The 27903-nt window shown below is 33.8% G+C and overlaps 4 protein-coding genes across 4 annotated transcripts; 1 reads left to right on the top strand and 3 right to left on the bottom strand.

Moving 5' to 3' along the window:
- The first annotated feature begins 7634 nt into the window (after positions 1-7634).
- On the top strand, positions 7635-8937 carry LOC115718081 (glycine-rich cell wall structural protein 1.8-like). The gene has a single exon (XM_061115960.1). The coding sequence runs from the start codon at positions 7699-7701 to the stop codon at positions 8713-8715; it is 1017 nt and encodes a 338-aa protein (XP_060971943.1). The 5' UTR covers positions 7635-7698; the 3' UTR covers positions 8716-8937.
- Positions 8938-12459: 3522 nt separating this feature from the next.
- LOC115718080 (uncharacterized) lies at positions 12460-14743 on the bottom strand. The gene is made up of 4 exons (XM_030647044.2): positions 13660-14743; positions 13434-13567; positions 13261-13358; positions 12460-13159 (listed from the first exon to the last, which is right to left on the bottom strand). The coding sequence occupies exons 1-4, from the start codon at positions 13940-13942 to the stop codon at positions 12946-12948; spliced, it is 729 nt and encodes a 242-aa protein (XP_030502904.2). The 5' UTR covers positions 13943-14743; the 3' UTR covers positions 12460-12945.
- Positions 14744-14844: 101 nt separating this feature from the next.
- LOC115716700 (ubiquitin carboxyl-terminal hydrolase 20) lies at positions 14845-18629 on the bottom strand. The gene is made up of 8 exons (XM_030645565.2): positions 18003-18629; positions 17788-17908; positions 17592-17702; positions 17185-17357; positions 16733-17071; positions 16377-16499; positions 15525-16059; positions 14845-15433 (listed from the first exon to the last, which is right to left on the bottom strand). The coding sequence occupies exons 1-8, from the start codon at positions 18420-18422 to the stop codon at positions 15117-15119; spliced, it is 2139 nt and encodes a 712-aa protein (XP_030501425.2). The 5' UTR covers positions 18423-18629; the 3' UTR covers positions 14845-15116.
- Positions 18630-20505: 1876 nt separating this feature from the next.
- On the bottom strand, positions 20506-26885 carry LOC115716193 (probable ADP-ribosylation factor GTPase-activating protein AGD8). Its single transcript, XM_030644934.2, has 7 exons — positions 26451-26885; positions 26173-26291; positions 24784-25213; positions 24411-24680; positions 22573-22695; positions 21039-21140; positions 20506-20915 (listed from the first exon to the last, which is right to left on the bottom strand). The coding sequence occupies exons 1-7, from the start codon at positions 26517-26519 to the stop codon at positions 20808-20810; spliced, it is 1221 nt and encodes a 406-aa protein (XP_030500794.2). The 5' UTR covers positions 26520-26885; the 3' UTR covers positions 20506-20807.
- Positions 26886-27903: the final 1018 nt, after the last annotated feature.

The raw sequence follows: 27903 nt of genomic DNA, 5'->3' as shown, positions 1-27903 counted from the left end.
TAATACACATTTTCTGAATAAGAAAATTAAGTTGAGAGCTTTATAAATTAAATATAAAAATCATGATACGACTTGAGTTAATAATTTGAACTATGTGTTCTGTGGTTGTTGCAGTACAATGTAAATATTATATATATGCTATACAGAATCTTGAATACTATATAGAAAACAAAATATATATATATAGTTACTATATTCTAAAAAAAAAGGAGATTGTGTATGCGTTTATTTTTATATAAGATGGGAGACTCATTTTTTACAATTGTCAACGTCACTATAGTTGACATCAATAATAATCATATACACTCTTAAAGTGGATATTTATTCCCTACATGTGCTGTATAACCTTCTCAAGAGAGTAGTGGATTTCCATTACCGAAGTGCAAAAACTGGAGAAAAAAAAAAAGAAAAATAGTGGGGACAATTAAAATATTAATAAATATAAGATAATTAAAATTGTACAGCAACAATAATTTTGATAATTTGAAGTATGTGAAATAAATAATTTTAATGCTGTGGTGAATCCACAATTCACCTCATTCAAGAACACACAACAAAGAACAAATTAACATAAACCAGAAATCGAAAATGCAGTCCAAAAACCAGCAATAAATTTGAACCAGTAAGAACTTTAAGCAATCAACAATTAAAGAACTTTGAACAGATAAAATGGCACCTTTCTTTTACGAGGTTCGAACATAGATCAATGTAATCTATGCCTACATCCTCGGGAAACAATCAGCATACTTCTTTATTGATTAATCAGGAATGATTACAAGTGATTTGATCACAACAGAAAGGATCAATTACAGAAGGAGTCTAGCTCCTAATCCTCTCAATCACTCAGTCTCAATTCTCTCTCACTCTCTGATTTTGTGTCTCAATTGGTGTCATCTTAGAATTGTCTTGGTTTAGAGTTTATATAGGTGTAGTACATGAAGAGAACTTTCCCTCCTAAACCAACTAACAAAACTAACATTTGAAACTGTCCAATCCGAGAGTGCCACATGTTCTGAATATTAGACTTATGTCTAAAAATACCACAATTATCCACCTTTTTAGTCATAAGTCTGAAAGTATGCATGCTCAATGTTTCCTGGTACCTCCGAGGAGGTCAGTCACTGCAGTGTTGTGATGTTGAGCAAGTTTAGACAATGTCTAAACTTTGCTAAAGTCACACATTTGGTCATCACATCTGCAGGGTTGTCATCTGTCTTAACCTTCTTCACTTGCACTTCACCACTTGCAATAATTTCTCTGATGTAGTGGAGTCTAATGTCAATGTGTTTACTTCTTTCATGGAACATTGGATTCTTCATCAAATGAAGAGCACTCTGATTATCACAGTAGACAGTGATATCAGTGGCATTAATCTTCATTTCTTGTGCAAATCCTTTCAACCAAACTGCTTCTTTTATTGCTTCTGTGGCTGCCATACACTCAGCTTCAGTTGTAGATAGTGCAACCACCTTTTGTAGATTAGATTTCCAACAAACACATCCACCTAGAACTGTAAAACAATAACCAGTAAGGCTTCTTCTGGTGTCTATGCTTCCTGCATAGTCTGAATCGACATAGCCAGTGACATCACAGGGAGAAATGTTGTCTTTGTGAAATTTTAAACCAATGTCCAAGGTTCCCTTGACATATCTGAGAGTCCATTTGACTGCTGCCCAGTGTTCAGTGCCAGGATTGGCAATGAACCTACTTACAACACTCATTGCATAGGCCAAATCTGGTCTTGTGCATACCATAGAGTACATAAGACTCCCAACACATGATGCATATGGTATGTTATCCATGAACCTTTTGTCTACTTCAGTTTTAGGTGATTGAGCTTGTGTAAGTTTGAAATGAGGAGCAATGGGAGATGTTACCTGTTTAGCCTTGTCCATGCTGAACTTGTCTAGAACCTTTTGAAGATAACTCTTCTGAGATAGCATGATATATTCTGGTCTCTTTCTGATAATGTCAATTCCCAGTATCTTGTTTGCCCTCCCTAGATCTTTCATATCGAATTCACTACTCAGTTTCATCTTGATTTTGTCAACTTCACTCCTTAGTTTACCTATGATCAAGATATCATCTACATAGAGAAGTAGATAAACCTGATCATTGTAGTAAACACAGGGATCGTATTTGCTTTTATTAAAACCAATTCGAATCATGAACTCATCAAATCTTAAGTTCCATTGTCTTGGAGCTTGCTTGAGGCCGTATAGGGATTTCTTGAGTAAACACACTTTGTCTTCTGAGTTTTCAACTTCTAATCCTTCTGGAATGGCCATGTAAATTTCTTCATCTAGCATACCATGCAAAAATGCAGTCTTGACATCCATCTGATCCACCTCATAATCGAATTTAGCAGCCAGAGCCATCATGATTCTTATTGATGTTTGTTTGACAACAGGGGAGAAGATATCATTGTAATCTATACCTTCTTTTTGACTAAATCCCTTTGCTACAAGTCTTGCCTTGTATCTGACCTTGCCAGTTCCATTGTCACTTTCTTTTTCCCTGAAAATCCACTTGCAGCCTATGATTCTCTGTCCTTTAGGTCTTTTCACCACTATCCATGTCTTGTTCTTGATCAAAGAGTTCATCTCTTCATTTACAGCCATTAACCATTTTTCTCTAGCCTTACCCTGAATTGCTTCAGTGTAACTGAGAGGTTCAGAGTTTTCAATCTCTTCTGCAGCAGCAAAGGCAAAAGCAGTACATTCTGAAGCAGAGTAATCTGCATAACCAAATCTATCTGGGGCTTTAGCTTCCCTTCTTTCTCTGTCCCTTGCAAGTTGGTAGTCACTTAGATTTTCTTGATTTACATTGTCATCCTCAGATTCAACTCGAGCTTCCCCAGTTTCTGTCAGTGGTGCTTCTGGTGTATCACAGTTTTGACTTGGTTCATCTTGATCCACCTGAACTTGTACCCTTCTATTCAAAATTGAATTCTGTCCAGGTCTCATAGCCATTTCATTCTCCTTGAACACTACATCTCTACTGATAATGCACTTCTTATAACCATCTTCCAAACACCAGAGCTTGTATCCTTTCACACCATCTGGATAGCCTAGGAATAAGCATTTCAAGGCCCTAGGTTCAAGTTTGTCTTGTCTAACATGAGCATAGGCAAGACAACCAAAAACCTTTAAGTGATCATAATTTGGTTTGTTTCCAGTCCATATCTCTTGAGGTGTTTTGAAATTTAATGCAACAGAGGGACACCTGTTGATTAAATAGCATGCAGTCTTCACTGCCTCACCCCAAAAATGTTTCTGCAATCCTGCACCCTTCAGCATACACCTAACCCTCTCTAGAATGGTTCTGTTCATTCTCTCAGCCAAGCCATTCTGTTGAGGTGTTTTAATCACTGATTTGTGTCTCTTGATTCCAGTCTTGGCACAATAATCCTTGAATTCATCTGAGCAGTATTCCAGTCCATTGTCTGTCCTCAAAACCTTTAGTTTTCTACCTGTTTGGTTTTCCATGAGCTTTCTCCAATTGCTGAAAGTTTCCAAAGCTTGATTCTTGTTTCTCAACATGAAAACCCAAACCTTCCTACTGAAATCATCAATGATGCTCATGAAGTAATTGGCACCTCCAAGGGATTGTGTTCTTGATGGCCCCCACAGATCTGAATGTACATAGTTGAGTGGTTCCTTGGTGATGTGTATGCCAGTAGGGAACTTTACCCTGCAACTCTTTCCTAATACACACTCTTCACAGAACTCCAATTTCCCATTCAACTTATCCCTTAACAGACCTTGTTTGTCTAGTTCAATTAGACCTCTTTCACTCACATGCCCTAATCTCAAATGCCACATTCTAGTTTTGTCCCCAGTACTGTCATTTACAGCAGCATTTGCTGTTCCCAACACTGCCTTTCCATTAAGAACATATATACCATTTCTGATATCACCTTTCATGACCACAAGTGAGCCTTTTATTACTCTTAAAGACTCATTAATCTTAATAGAACATCCACTAGCAACTAATTCTCCAATAGATAGTAAGTTTCTCTTAAGTTCAGGGATATACCTGACATTTTTGACTGTCCTCTTGATGCCATCATGCATGGTAAACAACACAGATCCAATCCCTTTGATCTGACAGGCTTTGTTGTTTCCTAGAAGTACATTTCCACCTTGTATCTCCTTGAATTCACAGAACAGATTTCTGTGAGGTGTCATGTGAAATGAGCACCCAGAATCTAATATCCATTCTCTGCCTGATTCCTTGCTAGACACTACCAATACATCTGCTGATTCGTATCCATCTTCTGCAACATTTGTTTCACCTCTTTCTTTACTTTTACCTCTGGAATTCTTTGCTTTTAATGCTCTACACTCATTTCGAAAGTGTCCTTCTTTCTTGCAGTAGTAACAGAATTTCCCAGTCTTGAATTTGGATTTGTTCTTGGATTGACTGCTGCTTCTAAACTTATTCTTGAATTCTCTCTTGTCAGGTCTTCCTCTTCCAATGTACAGACTATCACCATTCGAATCTCCCCTGTCATCAGTTTTCTTTTGAATTTCCTTTGAGTTGAGTGCAGCCTTTACTTCTGACATTGTCAATGTATCTTTTCCATAAAGAATGGTGTCTACAAAATGCTCATAGGTTTTAGGTAGAGAACTCAGCAAAATAATTGCTTGATCCTCTTCCTCGATCTTAACACCTATGTTGTTCAAATCAAGAACTATTCTATTGAATTCATCAAGGTGACATCTTAATTCTTTGCTTTCATCCATTCTCATTGCATAGAGCTTTTTCTTTAGGTACAATTTGTTGGCTAGGGATTTCTTCAAGTAGATGGAAGCAAGTTTAATCCACAGACCAGAGGCAGTAGTTTCATCTGATACTTCTCTCAGGACTTCATCTCCAAGACTTAGTAAAATGACACTGTGAGCTTTTGATTCTGTGTCTCTTTTGATCTTTACATCTGTTAGTTCTTCAAGTTGAGTAGGTTCGATAGCTTCTGAAATTCCCTGATGAACAAGCAAAGCTTTCATCTTGATTCTCCATAAGCTGAAGTCGTTTGTCCCTGTGAACTTGTCAACTTCGAATCTTGCTGATGACATTTTCAGGATGTGTTCTTTGAGTCTTGAACCGGTTCTTGAATGTCAACACTTTCCTTAACCTTGCTCTGATACCATTTGTGGTGAATCCACAATTCACCTCATTCAAGAACACACAACAAAGAACAAATTAACATAAACCAGAAATCGAAAATGCAGTCCAAAAACCAGCAATAAATTTGAACCAGTAAGAACTTTAAGCAATCAACAATTAAAGAACTTTGAACAGATAAAATGGCACCTTTCTTTTACGAGGTTCGAACATAGATCAATGTAATCTATGCCTACATCCTCGGGAAACAATCAGCATACTTCTTTATTGATTAATCAGGAATGATTACAAGTGATTTGATCACAACAGAAAGGATCAATTACAGAAGGAGTCTAGCTCCTAATCCTCTCAATCACTCAGTCTCAATTCTCTCTCACTCTCTGATTTTGTGTCTCAATTGGTGTCATCTTAGAATTGTCTTGGTTTAGAGTTTATATAGGTGTAGTACATGAAGAGAACTTTCCCTCCTAAACCAACTAACAAAACTAACATTTGAAACTGTCCAATCCGAGAGTGCCACATGTTCTGAATATTAGACTTATGTCTAAAAATACCACAAATGCTTATGACTCCATACTATACAATCTGCTGAGGCTTCAAAATAACAATGGCGATCAAGCCAAACTGCTCCAAAGCGTTATCATCACATGCATCTACAAATTTTGCTCAAATAACTGTAAAGGTCCCCAAAAAATTTATTTCTTCAATTCCAAGATCCTTCAAATAAGAGCTTCCTACTCGAAATTTTTTTTGATTAATATACCAGAAAAAAAAATGAAGTAAGGAATAATTAGCTTTAAAAATAAATTGTGTAAGAAGTCAGTCAGTAACAATCATTGTTGTGCATATGGGAAATTAGATTCTAGGGCCAACATGGTTCGTCTTAGTTGAAAATGCACTTTCTATATGAATCTTAAATTGCCACGTCAGCTAAGTAGATTAATTGGTGTTAATCTCTCTGTTAACATTATCAGTTTGTTAAGTCAGTTAATTTATTGGTTTAAGCTTATATATAAGTTTTTGCTTTCACATTTTCTTTTTTTGTTTCACTCTCTCGCTCTCTTCTCTAAATTTATTTTTTACAAACTCCATTCTTGGAGTTGGAGCTACTTTATGTTGAAGAGCAAGAGGGATATATATATTGTTCTGATTAATCTAAAGGGATTTTAGATTTAAATGCAGGGAGTTCGGTAGCATTCACGCAAGATCTTGTGGATGGAATCTCAATGGTGTTTCGATTCTCTTTTCTAATAAGGGTACTTAATTAATTACAAATTAGTACCTGACAAATCCGTGCGGACTAGCTCAAAGTGGGTAATTATGGTATACTAATATAAGAGTTCAGGTGAGCTTGCAACCTAACAAGTTGGATGAATGAGGCCCAATAAGTGGTACTAGAGCCAAAGGGAACGTGGGCTGTTTTAGCATTGCGTGGGAGAAGCTCTCAATATGACCTCTCGATTGAAAATCTGTATAGTATCTTGTATCAAAAGTTTACTTAATATTGTAGTGGTTCGAGTGCATGTCCCGTTGACGATTACAATGTATTTAGTGCATCGTGTCAAAAGTCTTTCTAACAATATTAATGGATTATCAACTCAAATCCCACATCAAAAATAACAGAAAAGAATGCCTCAAATATTCGGCTACTCTATTAGTACAATGCCTTTTTAGAAAGTGTCCAAAAATAAATCCGTGCAGTGTAAACCCAAAACAGATAATAGTATACTAATGTGAAAGTTAAAGGTAAACTTTGAAGCCCAAAGTTGGATCAACTGGCCAACAATACTTACCTCCCCTCAACTTGTTTGGTGATTATATATATCTCATATTATGCCAATGAACATACAACCGTACATAAATTAAAAGAAATTATAGACAATTTCATTATAAAGAGGGAGGTGGACACGACACATTATTAATTCAAGTGATAGGCATACGCATGCATCACGTACTTATGAATTTTGCATGTAGATCAAAGCACTTACATCAATTAAAATATCTTTAATTTCCATAACCTTTGAACTTAATTGTAATCATTAATATTTATAGAGATCACTACAAATATATTGATCATCAATACTTTAATAATAGACTAATTAATTAATAATAATAATATAATAAGTGTATAAATGATTGAGTAATGAACAAGATAAAGCAAGAAGAGGAATTATTAGGTAAGATGAAAGGTCCATGGGAGAATGTGGCACATGGTGTGGCTAACTAGGTGATACATTACACTACGCCTCTACGGTGGGTATATATGTGGGCGACAGCAAAACCACACTATACACTATAAACAGTACTAGTAGTGTGAGTAGTGTGAGTGAGTGTGCATAGTAGTTATTGAATGGACCACCCTATCTTCTATAATCATAACCTCATCAAAGTATGTAAATATTCTTCTTTTGCATGTGCTCTTCCGCCCACTTTTCTTTTTCCTACTACTACTATTCACTCAGTGGACACAACACTTTTATATCTATTTTTGTATCTTCTCGTGTATATGTCTATATAAACCCTTAAACTATTTCTAACATTCTTCAAACTCATTCATTTATTTGTTACACCATGGCTAATAATAATAACCATACCAACATTCGCTTTCTCTTTCTCTTTCTAGCTTTAGGTATTTGCTCCGCTACTAGACTCTTGCTCACTTATGAGCCCAATGTTGGTGGCTATGGTTCTGGTGGAGGACATGGCGGTGGAGAAGGCTATGCCGGTGCTGGTAGTTATGGTGGTGGTGGTGGTGGAGGTGCAGGCAGCGGTGGAGGGTATGTTGCAGTAGGAGACCATGGTGGTGGTGCTGCTGCTGGCTATGGAGGTGGTGGAGGAGAAGGTGGCGGTGCTGGCTATGGCGGTGCAGGTGGACATGGTGGTGGTGGAGGCAGTGGTAGTGGTGGTGGTGGTGGTGCAGTTGGATATGGTGGTGTTGGTGCTTATGGAGGTGGAGGTGGTGGAGGAGAAGGAGGTGGTGCTGGGTATGGTGCAGGTGGGGCTCAAGGAGGTGGTGGTGGTGGAGGTGGTAGCGGTGGTGGAGCTGCTTATGGTGGTGTCGGAGCTGGTGGTGCTTATGGTGGTGGAGGAGGAAAAGGAGGTGGAGCTGGATATGGTGGTGCTGGTGGAGAGTATGGTGTTGGACATGGCGGTGGTGGAGGTGGTGGAAGTGGTGGTGGTGGTGCTTATGGTGGTGCTGGAGGTGGTGGTTATGGAGGCGGTGCAGGTGAAGGAGGTGGTGCAGGGTATGGTGGTGCTGGTGGAGGAGGACACGGTGGGGGTAGTGGTGGCGGTGGTGGAGCTGGATATGGAGGAGAGCATGGTGGTGGTTATGGCGGTGGTGAAGGAGGTGGAGCAGGGGGAGGATACGGTGGTGGTAATGCAGGGTATGGTGGTGGAGGGGGCCAAGGTGGGGGTAGTGGAGGAGGTTATGGTGGTGGTGGAGCTCATGGTGGTGGTGGAGGAGGAGGATCTGGCAGTGGCTCTGGAGGTGGCGGTGGTTATGCAGGTGGTGGAGGTGCACATGGCAGTGGATATGGAGGTGGCGAAGGCGGTGGCCATGGTGGTGGTGGTGGCTATGCCCCTTGAAAATAAGTATCTTTTCCTTTTGCATGGTTTTATGTGTACTTGTGCCTATAATAGTAAGAAAACCAAATAAGATTAAATTTTAGTAATAAGAGGGTGTCTATAATATTTATTAGCATACTGCAAATGCAGTTGTATGAAAGAAAAAAAAATATATGTATTCTCTTTTATTATTATTAATTAAATATGCAATAAAATTCTTCTTATTTTGTTCTTTTGTCTAAACAATTAATAGTGTTTTGAAGTTATTTGTGACATAAATATTTTATGTTTTTAAATTCATACAGTTATATGATACATGTTTTTTCGACAAATTAAATATTTTTGTTATACCTGTTACACTATCAATCTGTTAAGTCTGATTGGACTAATTAGTACTAACATGTGTTAATATATTATTGGTCCAAATCAATTAATATTGATTTTAATAATAATAAATATTCAAACAATAATCATTTTACAAAATTTTAAATCAAGTTTATTATCTTTTAAGAAAGAAATGTTTAATAAGTAATAATTAAATAAATAAAAAGAAGAAAAAGAAACTCACGTTCTTCACCATCATCACCACCACCACCACCACTTTCTTCATCGTCGAAGGCCATAGATTCAAACGAGCTCTCTTCTTTCTCAATTATTTTTAAGACAAAAGCATCTCGTAAAGCCTCTGAGGAAGACAAGGGAGATAGCAATCATCTTTAACATATTTGGGTGTTAATGGCATGCAGATCTAGAAGAGGAGTTGAGGGATTGAGTGCTTGACGGAGCTAACAGAGACCAAAAAGAATAGAGAGTAGTCAAAATTTAAGGAAATAGGTGTGGGCCTTGTGCGTGGAGATCACCAAGTGTCGAGATATGATTGGTTCTTTATTATATTTAACCCCTAGTAGATCCAGTATTTTGTTTAGTGTTGGTCTTCATGCTAGGTAGCAATCATGTCCCAAAGAATCCCACTTGAGTGTCGTTAAGAGAATCTTTAGATACTTACAAGGATTCTAGGTTCTTCGTATCCCAAGAACTCAAACATTGAAATAGTAAGCTACTCAGATGTCGACTTTGCCAGTTGTAAGATGGATAGGAAGAGTACTAGTGGAACATGTCACTTTCTAAAAAATTTCTTAGTGTCATGCTTTAGCAAGAAACAAAATTCGGTAGCCCTATCAACAACTGAAGCCTAATATACAGCAACGGGTAGTTGTTGTGCACAAATTCTTTGGATGAAACAAACTCTTAAGGATTTTGATGTTGATTTTGAGTGTACACCCATAAAGTGTGACAATACTAGTGTCATTAACCTCTCTAAGAATCTAATATTATATTCTAGAGCTAAGCATATTGACATAAGGCACAATTTCTTTAGAGACTATATCCAAAGAGGTGATATTATATTAGGCTTTGTGAGCACCGAATTCCAACTAGCGGACATATTGACCAAGGCTCTTAGTGATGAGAGATTTAGTTTCATTAGAAGTGAGCTAGGCATGACCAACTTAAATGAAATGTAAAGTTTGCTCACTATGGAAATTTCATTTCTCTTTACTCACTTATTTATGCATATTCGTTCCAAATATGATATTTATATGACTTATATGTGTAGATGAAAAAATTTCATGATACTTGACCTACATGAACTATACTTGCTGAAAAATCAAAATTATAGGTCATTGTATGAATTTTTGGTGAACTTTAGACTTGTTTTCAAATAAGTGAACATGTGAATTTTTATATATTCGATTAGCTTGTGTATTTATATGTTTGAACATGTCAAAATAAGTGTATTTAGTGTGCCTATAGGTTTGCTTTAACTAATATATGCATGAATAAATTTTTTGTACGCTACTTGTTGATTTTATAGGTTTTTAAGCCTAAAAGAGTATTTTTCACCAAATTTTCTCATTTTTTTAATATTTTCAATTTTGTTAGTTTGTAAACCTCACATTTTGCTTCCTTGAACTACTGGAAAAATAATTTTTAATTTCATTGCATAAAACTCATTTTTGGTAAGGTTTAAGTTTTCTTGGCAATTTTTGAAAGGGTAATTTGCAGCCAAACTCCCTATATTTTTAAGTTTGTTACGGTTTAACCCTCATACTGAAAATATTAAGGCTAAACTCCCCAAACTCTATAATCGTTTTGGCCAGCGCTCCTTCTGTTAATTCTTAGCTTTAAGTGTCAAATAGACCTATCACTGTGTACACAAGTATACACGTGGTGAAATTTTATTGGGCCACCTAATATTAATAATTAAAAAATAAATTAAAAAATTTAAAAAATCAGAAGAAAAAAAAAATTAATTTAAGAAATCAGAAAAAATTATTTTTTTTTTCCTTTTTTCTTTTTTCATTCTTTCCTTTTCTCTTTTTTTCTTTTTTTCCTAATTCTTTTTGTTTTTCTACTTCTTCTTCGATGCCCTAGGAAAAAAAAACGACAAACCCTCATATTTTCCCTAATTTTCTAAGAAAAACTCCGACCAAGTCCATCAAAGACAATCGAGTATGCCACCGCCGCAAATCTTCCCCGGTCAAAAACCCATCATCATCAACAGCTTCGGCCTCAACAGTCATTTCCACCATTAACAAATCCTTCTTCAACTGCCACCGTCGCCTCATCAAACTCTTCTCAAAACTCACCCAAATCAGAACCCCATCAAATCGTCGCCGCAACAATAAAGGATATAAGATCCTCAAAAAGACCCCTGAAACCCTAATTCCCAATCCTCGACGATTACTAACCTCATTCGGTGGCCTCCTCCTCCCTCCTTTGATCTCCCTAGAGAAGAAGCAAACGATATTCCTAGATCTAGACGAGACTATGGTTCATTCCAAGCCAGATCCGCCTCCAAAACGCTTCGATTTCTTCGTACGGTCGAGAATCGAAGGAGAAACTCTGAATTTTTGCGTATTGAAACGACTTGGAGTTGATGAGCTGCTCGAATACCTTAGGGCAAACGATGATAAATTCGAGGTTGTTGTTTTCACGGCTGGATTGAGAGAAAATGAAAGAAAGAAAAAAGAAAAAAGGAAAGAAATAAAAAAGAAAAATAAAATATATTTTTTAAAATTTTTAAATATTTTAAATTATTAATATTAGGTGGCCTAATAAAATTTCGCTACGTGTATACTTGTGTAAACAGTGGTAGGTCTATTTAGCACTTAACAACCAAAAATTAACGGAAGGAGTGCTGATCTAAACGATTGTGAAGTTTGGAGAGTTTAGCCCTAATTTTTTCAGTATGAGGGTTAAACCGCAACAAACTTAAAAGTATAGGGAGTTTGCCCGTAAATTACCCTTTTCGAAAAGCTTACTGTAAATTGTCAATTTTCAATATTTTTTTATTTTTCTGTTTGAGCATTTTTGTTTTGTCATTTTTAAGGTGTTAGAAAAGATTTGGGGTTAAAAAGATTTTTAAAACTCGAGCTATGACCATTTTCTGCCTTTTGCCACTGTACTAAGAAAACAATCTGCCGTTTTTTTAGAGGAAGTCGTGGCTATGGGATTTTTGATCATTCCAAACTCGATAATAATGAGTACACAATATTACACTTTCAAGTTTTGACAAATACACTCAAAACACTCACACTCACTAATATGATAATCTCACTATCTCTCTACAAAATATTTCTCACAATTTTGTAGGAACTTTTTTTTCTCTCGTAGATTTTCTCACTAAGAGATTTTTTCTCTGTCTTTCTCTCAAGAGCCTCATCTTCACTCTTGGAATAGCTTGTGATGGTTGTGATAGGATAAGCAAATGAAATAGATAGAGCTCTATTTATAAATCTTCTTAGATGTATGAACAAGATACAAAAAATTAATCTTGCATTTGAATATGTGCATATGCCTCAGTCAAAAATTATCATTGTAATTTTTACATGACTAAAAAATACAACCACATTTTCACATAGTTAAAAAAACAACCATTACCTAACAGCTGGCAGCAAATATTATTAGAAAAAAAACGTAATATTTGATATATCATTATGATGATGCTATTACAAATTACAATAGTTGTTGAGTGTGCAACTAAATTTTCATGTTGACTAAAAATGTAAAATATATATAAGGATAGACAATATCTCTATTAGTACGAGGCATTTTAAAAAAGTGCCCAAAAATAAAATTATGAGGCCGAAAACAGACAATATTAACTTATTAAGAAAAGGAGAAATAGATCATGAGTAATAGATGAAATAAGACAATAATATATAGATTATTGGAAAAAGTCCTGATATATTAAACATGTAAAATTATTTCATTGTCATCATCACATTGTTGGTCTGAAATGTGGAGCTCAGTATTAGTAGACAATTCTCCAGCAGCCCTTGTAAAATTGGTAGTACTTTCTACTAATTTGTTATCAATAATCATGTCTGCCTCACCCCTTTCGTTCATCACAATCATCTTGCATCCAACTTTTTCCCCATAAAACTCTGTCTTCTTTTGATGCCTGTATCATAATTATATGTGTAACCAAATAAATTATAACATTATTTCGTTATATAATATAATTAAGTATCGAATCTCACACAACTATTATAGCTTCTGTACCTATCAAATACGACCCATGTGGCATCAAGGCTTATGATTTGCTCGATGACCAGATGTCGCGATGGATATCCCATCACGACTTTCTTTTGCAGCACCACCTGCATATATATTATTACGAGAAATGCTAAAGCACTAGGTGTCACTATTAGTATAATTTAATATCGGATACTAACCCCATAACTACGGCAAAGATCGAGAACAGCCTTCAACTTTAGATACTTGAAATCGTTCTTGATATTTTCACTTCTCTCTTTGGCAAGTTCTTCTAAATCCACAGACCAAATATCCAACCATGTCTTTGTAGACACTAACAAATTAAACAAACATGAAAACATTTGTGAGGTTATAAATGGGGTTATCATAATAAATAATAAATAATTAATATAATATGCTAATTACATGGAATATTAAGCCAAGGCATAACTCCAAGAAGAGTGATAACACATCCAGAACAATTGATCACTATGTTGTGAAGAACCCATTGAAGAACCTCAGTTGTAAATTCAGCCAAGCCATCCATCACAATCACAATATTTTTACTTGGGTTTGATCCATTTGGATCAACCATATCATGAAACCTAAGATCAGAAGTACTTATGTTCCTTATTATAAAAGGTTTTCTCAAATGTTTGTTACTCTGCCTCTGCTGCTTATTGCCTCCCAATCTAGAAAAAACCATCATTTTAATTAACCAACCTACTATTTGTACAAAAATCAAATATTTTGCCAAAAGGGAATTTGCTAGATGGACTTAACTTGCCTCTTATACATTCGTAGTAGCCTTGTCTAAATAGATAAAAGCAAATTTAAGAATTTCAAACGATCAATTCAAGGCTACTTTCTTGTACTAATAAGTACATTTACACAAACGAAGCATTGTTTTTCGACAATTATGAGGATTCCCACATATGAATATCTATGATTCAAATATCTTTCAAAAGATTCAACACTTATCTCTAGATCTTATTTAATTAGAGAGAATTGCTAAGGGATCACCTGACCTTTTGATTTTTGCAATTGAGAATCAATTTTACATAGTATCTCAATAAAGTATTGTTGGATATTAGTACATAATTCTGTTTTCAAAATTGCCTGGCAAAGATCAAAATTGTATTGCAAAATCCTAAGCTAGAATACTGTATTAAAAATCAAGCATTGTACCACCAACAATAGGATATAAAAAGCATCATTACAGCATACATTGTTCATATCTTTCCGTATGATTTTTAATTGCATATACAAACATATATCGCCTACCTACAAATGTCCATTTTTCTGTTTCATCATCCAAAAAAGTCTTTTAATATTTATTTTTTGTTACTAAAATTTCAAAAAAAACTTGAATAGTCCAAAAATAAAGTCACACTATTATATTGCACACGTGTCTTATAACATTTATGCAAAAAAAAAAATAAACCAAAAAACCCTTCAAAATAAATAGAAAATTGGGTGAAACACTCTTTTAGGAGATGTGCTAAAGATTTTTCCTAAATTTTAAAAATATATATAAACACCACAACTTTCTTCTGTAAGTTTCCAGCATTGAAGCGTCCAATTTTAGTTGGTGTATCCAAGAAAAAGTGATTTTAAAGCCAAGATAGTACAGTACTACACCACAATCAAAGTACTTTACACTTGTGAAATATTATTGGTCTATAAAATGGTTGTCGGATTCTACAAACTAGGTTACACCACCAACCACGTACGTCGTTGCAATTGAATAAAAGACAACACAAACCGTCTCTTAGTTTCTATTTTAAAGATTCGAAGCCTTACTATATGAACAAAACACACTTCGGTAAACAACATTTAAGGCCAAAAATATAACCCATCTCTAAGAAAATCCTCAGAAACAGTCAACGTAGAACTGCAGCCACCGGATGGACTACCGATCCATGGCTTGATTTATGTCTAACATTAGAAGAGCCAGCCCTTTTACACGGTGAATCCAATCGTTTCTTCTTCCTTGAAGCACCTGCAGCACTTTGAGGCCTATACATGGCTTCCATAAGTTTGCCGGCCCTCGAGCTAGGCATGCTCTTCGAAATGAATCTTATTGCCTCCTTAGTCTTTGAATCATCAGGCACCTTGTTTGACAATCTTTTACGTAAAGTAGTTCGCTCCTCAGATTTCAGATGGCCACGGGGAATTTGAAAACCTGATCCTAAAGATACTAAACGCACCACAAACCTCATTAAGTTAGTTTCCTTCAAAAACAATTCACATCACAAGCGAATAAAATCACAATTTATGTATTTTGTTACCTGGAGTCTTAAGAGCAAACAATTCTGGACTTGGTGATCTTGGCGGTGTAAGAGGATGGAAAATTTCATGTCCACTAGTTTTTACCTCACCAGATTCAACTCCTTGGCAACCATTTTCTCTAATAGTTGTAGCATTACAATTCACATCACTAGCTTTAACTTCACTGATCCCAGCTCCCTCACAATCATTTTCTCTAATAGGTTCATTAACTTTTACTTCACTGGATTCAACACCCTGAGAATCATTTTTTCCAATAGGCTTACCAACGCAAGTTTCATCAACAAAAGATAGATTTGGGAGGAGACTAACAGCATCAAGTGCAACCGAAGCATCATAGATATACGCTGAATTTGGAAGTGGACAAGTATTCTCAGCAGCATCTAGAACCGACTGAGGTGATGTAGATAAAATGGCCGGGTCCAAGCAATTCATTTCTGCATCTATTAAACTTGAAAACCAGGGGGTACCACGCCTTGCATAGAAAAGAATGTATGCATCCTGAGATAGAACAAATTCTTCTTCGACCCTAGTAACCTACATGCATGTACATTATATTATCGTAAGAAATATATCAAAAGTTCTAATCACATTTTAACCAGTTAAACTAAGAAAGCAAAACAGGTAGAATAACCAATGCCATTGTAAATGATCAAAATATCAGACAACATAGCATAGATGTCAAAATCAGTTAATTGAAAGCTCATGTAATTCAAAATATGTATATATTGAGCAGGTAAATAAATGGTTTACAAATCATCCCGGTATTTGTTTTGCTGCAAAAATGCTAAACTACTCCATGATGATAATAAAGTTAATGTAAACAAAATGATTGTATAGCCTGCAAATATTACCTTTGAGTCATCCAACCTGTGCCAAGTGTCAGGAGCAGACCGAACAAAGCTGAAGTAATGGCCAAACATAGATGATAACCCAACATGGACAACGATTCCATAAAGATCATACATCAACTCATCCTATTGCAAAAAAGTGATAAGAAAAACATCAATACTGTCTCATATGAATAGCATCGGTGTCAAAGCAAATTAGTGATGTACATTATCTATGAACAATTAAATGATAAGATTATTTGATAAAAAAAAATGTGGTTGTAAAGTATAATTGATGCTGTGATGTACCAATTATGTTAAATCACTAGCAAATCATAACTAGCATCACAAATAATCCAATACAAAGTAAGAATACTCACATCATCACTACTTGCACCAGTGGTGTAGGACTGCAAGTCCAACTCCAAAGGGAAATTCACATGTTTATCAATCTTCTCAACATAAGACCCATCATTCTTAAATCTTTTCAAATGGAACACAGCAACTGATGGGACCTGATCTAACATAAGCTGTTTCACCACTGCAACCTCTTCCTTGCAATGTTCACAAGTGAACTTACTATCAGAATCTCCAATCTTTTCTTCACTAGTGAAAGACTCCAAAGCACTAGGAAGGCTATCCACATTTTCAATCTCCAGACTCAAATCAATCAGAGGTTCAAAATTGTTTGAACAGTGACCACAGTTGCAGCACTGAAGCTGAAAACCAGTCATCATAAGAAAAACAGTGAGTAAATTGACATTTATATATTAAAAGAATAAATTCACAATATATTCTTAATCAAAAAAAAAAAATGAAGGAGGCAACATACTCTACTTATAAGACGGCCACCAAAAACCTTCTGCACAAGGTTATCAACGGGAGGATTCAAACTTATTTCCCCTGTTTTGGGAGTCAAAAAGCACATCTCAAGTTTATCTAAGAAGCACTGCAAAAACTCATGGGCATCTTCCTGGTTATATCTCATGAAAGAAGCAGAGAAGTCTAATTGATTATAAGTCAAGGTCACCAAGATATGAACTCCAATTTCTTTCATCATGCATATCCAAGAAAGCAAATATACTTTTCTTTTCAAATCCAAGAAAGCAAATATACTTTTCTTTTCAAATCCAAGAAAGCAGATATACTTTGCTTTTCGAATGCAAAGACAATATTTATGAGAAAAAAAATGGCAAAAAACAGTGTGTCATTAGTTCTTATACTTAATACAAAGGATACAGTTCAAATTATCAACAAACTTCCACGGAGAAATACAGCCTCCCGAAGAATCTATAGAAAGTTGAATGTGATCGTACATAGAACAAGCAACACAGAACTCTCTATACCCACCTGATAAAATCCAGTATCCAAATAAGATATGTAAATTGATAAAAGAAATCGAAGAAATATAAAATTCATTGAATTCAAATCTTACTTCTACAGAGCAATTCATGTTTACAAGAACGAAGCCCCTTTATCAGTGGCACAGTATGCGTAAAGCATTGCAGAACTGCATTAACAAAGCACGTGTTACCCAAATTGACCAGTCCTGCACCCTGCACAAAACAAGAAGATGAACACAATTGAATAAGAATTTTATTTCAGTACAAAATGAAAAAACTAATAAAGAGAAAAAAGAAAAGCTCTTACCACCATGGAGGGTTTCGGCTTATGAAGATAAAATGAATTGTCGTCAAATGAGGACCAATGCCGGTTCGGATCAACACAATAAGAAGGTGAAGCCGGGGAATTTCCATCTCCGTGATCTTCTTTATCTTCAAACCTAGCATAAGATAAGTTATCGCCGCCATTCAAACACGAACCCTTGCTATCCACAACAGAAATCGGTTGGGGCTGATGAGGTGGAGGAGAAGAAAGTAGGGTTTGGAGAGGGGAATCGGAAGCCAAAGAAAGATCGTCAATTGCTGCCAATTGAGAATCGAAAGAAGACCTAGGTTGTTGTAAATCTTGATGAGGCATGGCTTGGTCCGATTGAGGAGAAGAGGGCTGGGATCGGTAGGAAAAGAAAGGGATAGGGTTAGGGTTAGGGTTAGGAGGTTGAAGATCCATGAATAAGGTTAGGATTTTGAAACTGAGAATTTTGTGATTGAATGAATGAATGAATGGAAAAATAAGAGAGGGAAGAAACGAAAGGGGTTTTGAAAAGGGAGGGAAAACTCGCGCTCTTCTTCTTTTTCAACCAAAATTCGGCCACTCTCCCTCTCTCACTTCTCAAATCTAAATTTTACCTCAAAAGAAAAAATATTAATTTTTGTGTCCCAAAATATATATTAGAATCTAACTAAGTATCGGGTCTCATATAGTTAAATATAATAATTTTTAGGGAGTATATCGCTAACTAATCGCAACGCGACATGTCTAGAAATATTAAGCACTACTGGTGCCTAATAGCAATGCTGATCATATTAGAATTGGGAGTGTTCGTAGACTCGCAGTGTGGTTAGTGTAAGTTATAGCTTTTCTTCAAATCAAATCGCATATACGGTTTTTGTAATTCCTCAAATTACAATCGCACTATGAGATTTTAAAACTGTAAAAATACGGTATAGTGCGATGTGGTTTGAGCGATTTACACTATCATTATTATCAAATATTATAATGAAATTTTAAAAATCAATCAATTAAAGTTTTAATAATACAAAAAAAAAATCTAATTAAAATTTTAATATCATAATATATATATTAATCATTAAATCATATATTAGAAAGAATTTCAACGCACCATTAGTTATAGTTACAATATTATCTTGAAAATTTTCGAATAATTTACCATGCCAAGGTCCAATCCCAATATAAATATGAAGTTTTTTCAATACACGTTAAAATATTATTTAGCAATTTTATTTTTGTTATTGTAAATTATATAGAATTTTTTAAAAATTTACATAAGTAATATTGTAGCTGTAATAAATACAGATAGATACATCTACGAAAAAAGTATTATAATATATAAAATTAGAGTTAGAGATTAGTTAAAAAAAATTATAATAAAAAAATGTAAATAACCAAAAAAAAATCTATATTCTTTTTTATTCTATTTTGTCTTGCTCGCAAGTTTTAAAAAAAATGAAAATGACCAAAACAACCTCCTGAGTTTAATTTTTGCCTTAAAGAAATAATTGAGATTTGTAATAATTTGTTTATATTTCTTTCTCTGTATTGTTCCTCAATTATTATTAGTCATTAAATATGTTATTATTGTTCCTTTATTTGTATGCGGTTCTTAATTGAGATGGAATCCACTATTATCGATTTTGGCACTTTTCTTTTAACAAAACAATTATTAATTAATGTCATAAGTATGTAAATTATTAATTTCACCAAGACAAAAATCTGATTATGTATCTGTGATTTTTTTTAGTTATTATACAAATTAGATTAGATTCATAGGATACACTAAAACATTACAATTATACACTAACTAGTGGTATGCAGATATTGGGGTTTTCTTTCTCTTGTGCTTGTCAAGCTACTGAGCAAGACATGTTATTTCCTTTGTATTAGTTTCTTTCATTAAAGAATTCTATTTCAAATATAATATATATATATGGAAAGAAATTAAACTTTTTGTTCTGGAAATGTGGATCCAAACAGATATTTCCTCATTCAGGAACTCTAAATCCAACCACAAGTTTTGGTGGGAAAACCTATTTCACAATTATGTTACTTCACCCACTTTTTTTTTATTATTATGTTTTTTTATGGCACTTTCTTTTTCTATTTCGCAAGTGGAAGAGAAAGAAGACATGAAAGGAGACTGTTTTAGTTCCAAACACATAAATTTAAACCTCTCCAAAAATTGAAAAAAATAAGAAGAAGAAAAAAAACATATAAAATGTCTTTTTTTTATTCCATTATATTAAAAGTGATAGGCAAACATCCTCACTCACAAATGACCTTTCTCAAAATTTTAGATGGAGAACTAAAATTAATTAGAAAAATTTACAATAGACCAAATTGTATTATAAGAACTTGATTTCTCATTATGAACCCAAATAATCCAATGATACAAAGAGAAAACAAAGGATTTTTATTTTAAATGTAATTTATAAAAGAATATTTTCCAGTCCAAAACAAGCAGCAAAGTATGAAACTTCATTGTCATGTTTGCCCCATGATTAGAAGTCAAATATAGCATAAAAAGTTTTTCTGGAAACAGAGCAGTAAAACTTTACTTAGGTTGGCTTACAAACTAAAAAAGACACATCAATCTTTAACACATACACAAACAATATCTCTTCTACAAAACATTCTCAAAGCATGGTGAGATAATACCAAAACAAAAGTATATTATTTTGGTGTCTTTTCAAAAGAATCTTTTTTCTTTCTTCCTGTTTTTTTGTAATGACAAATCTTCTTTACATTCCCTAATATAAGAGTGGTTGGTTGGTAGGTAGGTACTGTAACAAATGCACAAAAAAAACCACACTAAAATCACAGGATTCTGTCCTGGAAATCTGTAATAAAAGTGGTGGCAAACGAGCTAAGCTTCTTCCCGGTCTCACCAGCCATGTTTTTAAGGGATGATATATCCTGTTGTGCCTGTAAAGTTATAAATACCGAAATTCAAATTCGATGAGTAACAAGCAACGATGCAATTCAATGGTATATACATATATGTATACATAATAACAAATTAAGCATGAACTTCCAATTGGGCTTTACCTGGAAAGATAGACGATTGATGAGATCACCTGTAGTTATATCAAGTGCAGAGTTATCGGAGCCATTACCGAAAAGATCAGCACTAGATATGGAAGACGATCCCTGGAAGTAGAGATAAATTAATATATAAGCGATAATGCTAGACACACTACGGTATCATCTTTAAAATTAATTACACATAATTGTGTGTAAACAATATGTGCAATTTTTGTAAACATTACAATTATCAGGCTGTAGGATGCAAATGAAGTTGAAGTAATGCAATTTTCTGATTCAAAAAAAAAAACAATATATGCAATTTTTGAGTCCCCAAATCATAACAACAGTTACAGAAATCCATAGGAAAGGTGTTTTATATGTATAATGTAAAAAGAGAAATAGTATTGGTAACATCAAAGCTCAAAATAATTTATATTATAGGTTCTATGCTCTTTAGAAACTATCCTTAGAAATAGTGAAACTTAGAGAAAAATAGTTCACTAATTGTTTTTATCTAAACAATATCTGATAGAACATTGAAATAATGCACTTGCGCTAAATTAGGTTTCTGGCCTAAACTATTAGGCTATGTTTGGAAGTTGGATTTTGGCGAAGAAAGTAAAAGGTAGTAGGGAAAAAAAAGTGTAGAGAATTATAAAAAAAATTGATTTTTCATGTTTGGTATGAAAAATTTTGTTGAATCAAATGTTATTCCATAGAATTTTTCTTTCCATACCAAACATGAAAATTTATTTTACTTTCTTTTCCATTTTTTCCCCTACATTTTCTAAATCTTTTTCTTTTTCCACTAAAATCTAACTTCCAAACATAGCCATACTATGAGATGATAATTAATATCTTCTCACTTATGCAAACATGCAAAAATTCCTTGACAGTGTGCGTTGAGTGTTAGGTATTCAAAATATGAGTATTGAATGTGTGTCTCATTCGTATGTTGAATACTGTAATCTTTAAATACTACTTGCAAATACAACACATATTTCATGTCTGTGTGTGTTTTGAGTGAAACTCCACATGTTGAAATGGGAAACTGGTAAGAGCCTGTTGGAATTTACTTTTTTTTTTTTTTGAAAAAAATAGCAATAAATAAAACCCTTGTAACTTGAAAACAAAATTTGACCCTCATGTACACTAAATTGAGTAAATTGATAAGCAATGGAAAACTGAATTATTATTTAAATTTGATAAAACATTTGAGTTTTTCAAATGACAAATCAGTTTTACAAAAGATTTTAAACTAATCTTTGTGCATCCCAGCATAGAGTAAACTGTACTCTTAACTTTATATATGTGTTCCAGGTTTAGTTCAACTTCAAATGAGATATCTAATAACATGGTTTTTCATTTATATATATAAATATATATATATATATATATATATTGTAAGAAGCATTTTCATAATAATAATTTAAAAATCAATGACGTTTCCCATTTTTCAAAAACAAAAGGATTCTGTCAAACAAAGATCACTAGAATATCATCATGCTATTAAGCTATATTTTCAAAATTAAAAGATTATGGCAAAGATACATACTGAAAACTTCTGCAAGGAGACTTGACTTTCGGCGTCAGCTTTGGCCTGATCTCCGAAAAATTGGGCAGATGAAATTGATTTTGCATTTGAAAACTTCTTTCTTGCTTCATCAGTTTCCTGAACCTGATGCACACGAGAAGAGAGAATGACATGAACATCAAAGACTATCCAATAAAGCACAATAATATGTAGAGAGAAATACCACGTTCATAATTAGCAAATGACCAAGTTTATTGTGATTTGATCTATTCAACAGCCACTAACATATCCTAACAACAAATCTATTAAAAAACACGTCTTGAAAATAAATTGCTTCTGTAGTTATCTCAATCAACTACATCATGTCTGATCCAAGTACTAAAAACAGCTTGGAGAAAGATGGTCATACCATTCAGATTCTCCATCAACAACTATAGTAGTCTACCCCTACTAGAAATAATGTGTTGCCACATGTAACAATTAAACAGGAAACTGCAGAAAGCAACATGCTTGTTTATACAGATTTAAGTAAGAAGGCCGGTAATTCAGGTTCTCCATAAACAATAATTTATAGTCCATTCCCACTAGAAACTAGTTCATTATCAAATGTAACCCAAACAGTCATGGTCTCGTAGGCTTGCCAAGTAGATTTAAGGATTTCAATATCAATAAAGAACTAGAATAGTAAGGTCTCGCTGGCACAAGAGATGTATGAAAGGACCTGTTGTCGCATATTGAGTATGCACACACACTACACTAATTGCTAGAATTTCTTCCGTTGTATGATTAAATTACACTAGACATTTAAAACGAGGGATTAAACCATACTATTAACTAAGAAGCTGAGTTATGGAGGGAATGATTTAGATTGTGTTATCTCAAATGACAAATGAGTAAAAGGCATTAAGCATTGTTGAATTTCAATGTTTCCAAATTAGTGTGTCAGCTCAGCCATCCAATAAAATAAAGACACACATTAAATCCAAATTATTCTCCAATTCTACACACACATATCCAATTCAGTATCACAAAGAATAAGCACAAACAAAAACAGAACACTAAAAAACACTTTTTGAAAGTTCCAGTTGCTTCTGTCAAAGATCAATAACCAGCAGCAAATGCCAGTCCCCAGACTTCCCACTTCAACTAAGTTTGAGCTTAATCGAAGGAAGAGACTCTAGCACAATCTGGATGCAAGCAGTGTTAATATGGTTGCCAGTAAATGTGATTTGTGTTGCGCTAGAATTTTCAATATAGCTGGGCTTTGAACCATTCATGTTAGAATTAAATTTCCTTAAAAAAATAAAAATTGAAAATGATATGTGCAGGACAGGAGCTAATAAACATCCTTTCCACTATACTATTCAGTTCTTGTCAAAATGCTAGATAAATTAGTATTTTGACGTTGATAAATCAAAACAAAATGTTAAAAAAATCAAGAGAAAGGATTTTTTCTAAAGCAGAATTGTCTAAGACAAGTATGAGGAAGAGGTAAGATTTGCAGACATTAGTAATACATTAATAATTTGAATGCCCAGAAGTAATTTAAAATATAGCGTTATCAATAACTGACTAAAATAACAGACACTAACAAAAAACTGTCCATAAAATGAATGCAAATAACATAGCTGGCCTACAGAGAGATAATCAAGTTTTATCCACATCCTATAACATCCACAAAGATGAAGATTGTAACGTCACAACCAAACACATTGATTTCATAGTCGATAATCCTATGTTTCAAAATAACAAATTTATCATAGTGAATTCTACTGTCTACATGCTTGTTCACAAAACAGGTTGTCTAATTCCTATCAGCTATAAGAATTTAGGAACTCGTATAGCTACATACAACTTACTTGCACTTTCGAAGGGTTTGAACTAGCTTTCTTTGAAAAGCCACTATCCATACCAAAATCTGCAAAAAAGCTTGATGCTTTTGGTGGAAGAACATGACTAATGACATGGGCACCACTAGAATTTGTCTCAGCAGATGGAACACTTTCTACATACTCAAACCGAGACGCAAAAGATGATCCTGCACCTGCGGTAGGCGTGCTGTTACTTGAAGTGGAAACAGGAGCAACAACTGGCTCTTCTGGCTTCTGATCATAAAGATTTTCACTTGGCTGCATTGTAATATAAACCTTGTCAGGCCAAAGTCCAAACATCATCTCAAAATAGTCTGCATATAAAAAATATCTTTAGAAAAAAAAATGAAATAACTTAAACCTTTGTAGTAAGTTTTCGAGCGCCAAGACCCCCAGTCTTCCCAGTTTTTCTGGCACCAAGAGGCTTCTTCACAGTGCTAACAACTGTATGAGAAACTTTTGGTGAAACAGAAACCTCAGGTGGCTCCTGCTTTGGTAAGGAGTTCACTTTCGGAGCTTCACTAGTCTTAATGCTGGAAAGTCCATTAGATACTTGTGCTGATTGAGAAGCAACAGGCGATGAAGGTAAGCCTGCCTCATCTGCCATACTTTTAGCAACTTCTTTTGTAAGTAGCTGTCTGTATAAATCAGCAGCTCTTGATGTATACTTTGCCTCAATTTTTCCACCATCAGTCCACCCATGCTGCTTAAAGAAAACATGTGCCCGATTGTTTCCTCCAAACATCATCATTTTCAACTGCTCGGGAGTCCATGAGTCTAAATTTGTCGACCTACATATATTGAACAAATGAAAATGGTGAATCTACATCTTACATGAATATTCAAATAATAGGTCAATCCTCATATTTTCAAAATCAACTCAGTTCCTAACAAAACCACAAAATAAAATACATATGCCTTATACTCTATTAAATTATTAGGGGAACTGCGAAGGTATGAGCAAACAAGAACAATGTAGAGAATAAGAACCCGATTAATTATGCTGATGTCTTAGTCTAAAGATGATAAACTTCATTAAAGTCACAAAAAAGAAAACCATCAATCTATCAGTTCCATGTAATAAAAAATAAGATGGGATCTTAAAATACATTTCCCGGATAAATAATAAAATGGAGAAACACCTCCTTCCTTACAAAATCAGCTCAATATTGAAAACTTCCACGTGAATTTTAAATAAATTCCAAAAATGAGATCATAGTCCCTGCATTTTGTGTTCACGTGCAGCGTACCGCTAATTTTAGCAGACCCCTAGCTAATTCAACCAAAATTGTATAATAGAAATTAAAAAAAGAAAACAGACCACAGGTTAGCCTTTTCTGCTGGCATTGTCTTTTGGCATCTCTTTTCTTAGTCAATATACCTTAATGGTTAAAAATAATCTAAAGATTCAGTTTAACAATCCTCGAACAATGCAAAACTATGCACATTCCATACCTTCAACTAGGTTATACATTGATAAACAACTACATAACAACCACTTTAAAATCAACAACTTTCTTAATGGAATGCAAAACTAATTACATTTCCACCAAAATATTTCAAAATGCTACACATTTCCACCTTTTTGTATGTTAAATGGTAAAGAAAATGCATAAACAGGTAACACCCAATGTATACATAGATAATTACATACAGAAACACGAAAAATAGATCTATTGTTATAAGCCACCCAAGGATTCTGATCAGCCACTCAAATTAAAATTCCAAACACCCAAAATATGAAACTCACCTAACGAAGCTGATATGAACACCGAGATTCCGATGAGCAGCGGAGCAATCAATGCAGAGGAATATACCATAAGTAACCGATGCCCAAGTTGGGTTCTTTGCGTTACAATCGAAACAAATCTGGAAAACCCAAGAAAAACAAAATCAAAAATTACGATAACCACGTTCATAATCACCAGATCTGAACCAGATCTCAGAAACCCAAATCGAGCTTCACGACTATAAACCAAAAGCAACACAAAAACACACCAAAAAATTACAAAAAAGATTGAACCTTACCTTGTTATCAGACTTTGATTTCAGCTTTTTGAAAACAGCATTCTTATCAGTAAAAGCATCGGACGCCATGAGAAAAAACTTTGGGTAGAGAGAATTAAGGAAGGTAAGAGAAAAATCCGAAGAGGTGCTAAGAAGAACACCTCCTCAGAATTATTATTATATATATGGATGGACAGAGAAATCTGAGTGAAACCGTAGATTTGATTGATATTTGGTTCTCTCTTTTATTTTCTTTGATTTTCTTTCTTAGTTTGCTAATTTTCTCATACTTTATTTTCTGAAAATCAAAGCTTTTATTAGTTGGGATTTTGGGAGGAAGATGATCGGAAATTACAGAATTACCCTCCTCTGGTTTTTGTATTTATTATTTGTATTTATTTTTTAAATTTTGAATTTTGTTGTTTGGTGTTAAAAGTCGGTGGTTTGTTGCTATCTTCATCAATCATCTTCCTAGGTAGGAATAACATTACTTAAAAATAAATAAACAAATAAATAAATAAATACTTATCAAAAATAAATAAATAAATAAAATCTTACTAGGTAGGAAAACATATATATAAAAAAAAAAAAAAAAAACATTTTTTTTGTAAGGTAAAAACAAAAGTTTAAATTTGAGTTTTTGGCTTAATGTATCATCCAATTATGTATATATATTAGTATTACATGCGATACATGTTATTGTTTTATTTCAGGTTTCTTATTATGAGTTTTTTAAAAAAATCAAAATAAATGATGTTTTATGTAGAGTACTTTCTGAAAAATAAATTTAAATTAAATTATTATGTTTACTAATGTTGGTAAAATATATTAGAAGCAACAATAATAAAGTTATTATATTGAAAGTAACATAATGTATAAAGTTTTGATAATTGCTTAAACTTTAAATATTATTAAATAAAAGATTTATTCTTTTAAATTTTGAAAGTTAATATAAATGATTGTACGATGTATAAAAATATAAATTGAAAGGATATGATAAGTTCAATTAAACTAAGAATATAACTTAAGAAAATCTGAAAGGAAATATTTATGAAGAATCTTTTAACTTTTTTATTGGCGTAGAAGATAGAATGATAAAATGTTTGTATTTCACACTTTTCATTTTTTTTTTTTTATCGGCATATAATGCAGAGTATTTCATTAGTTATAATGCAGTACAAAATATTATGTTCACCACAAATGAAAATTAATATGAAACTATAAAAATTCGATATTTTTTTCATATACTCCTCTAGAAGTTTAAATATTTTCCAAACATGATCTTCCATATCATTATTATTTTTTTTTTTTGAATTTATTATATTTAAGGTGATTTATTGCATACTCTTATCTTATGAAATAAGATTGTAAAATTATACAAAACAAAAATGAGTATTATATATTAAGGTGATATATTATTTACTCATATAAAATAAGATTGTAAAATTATTGAAATCAAAAATTAGCTTCATAT

This window comes from Cannabis sativa, chromosome 5, assembly GCF_029168945.1.
Source record: "Cannabis sativa cultivar Pink pepper isolate KNU-18-1 chromosome 5, ASM2916894v1, whole genome shotgun sequence".
In the NCBI taxonomy this organism is placed as follows: domain Eukaryota; kingdom Viridiplantae; phylum Streptophyta; class Magnoliopsida; order Rosales; family Cannabaceae; genus Cannabis; species Cannabis sativa.
Note: the sequence above shows the minus strand (reverse complement) of the source record. Positions and strands in the feature narration are given on the sequence as shown.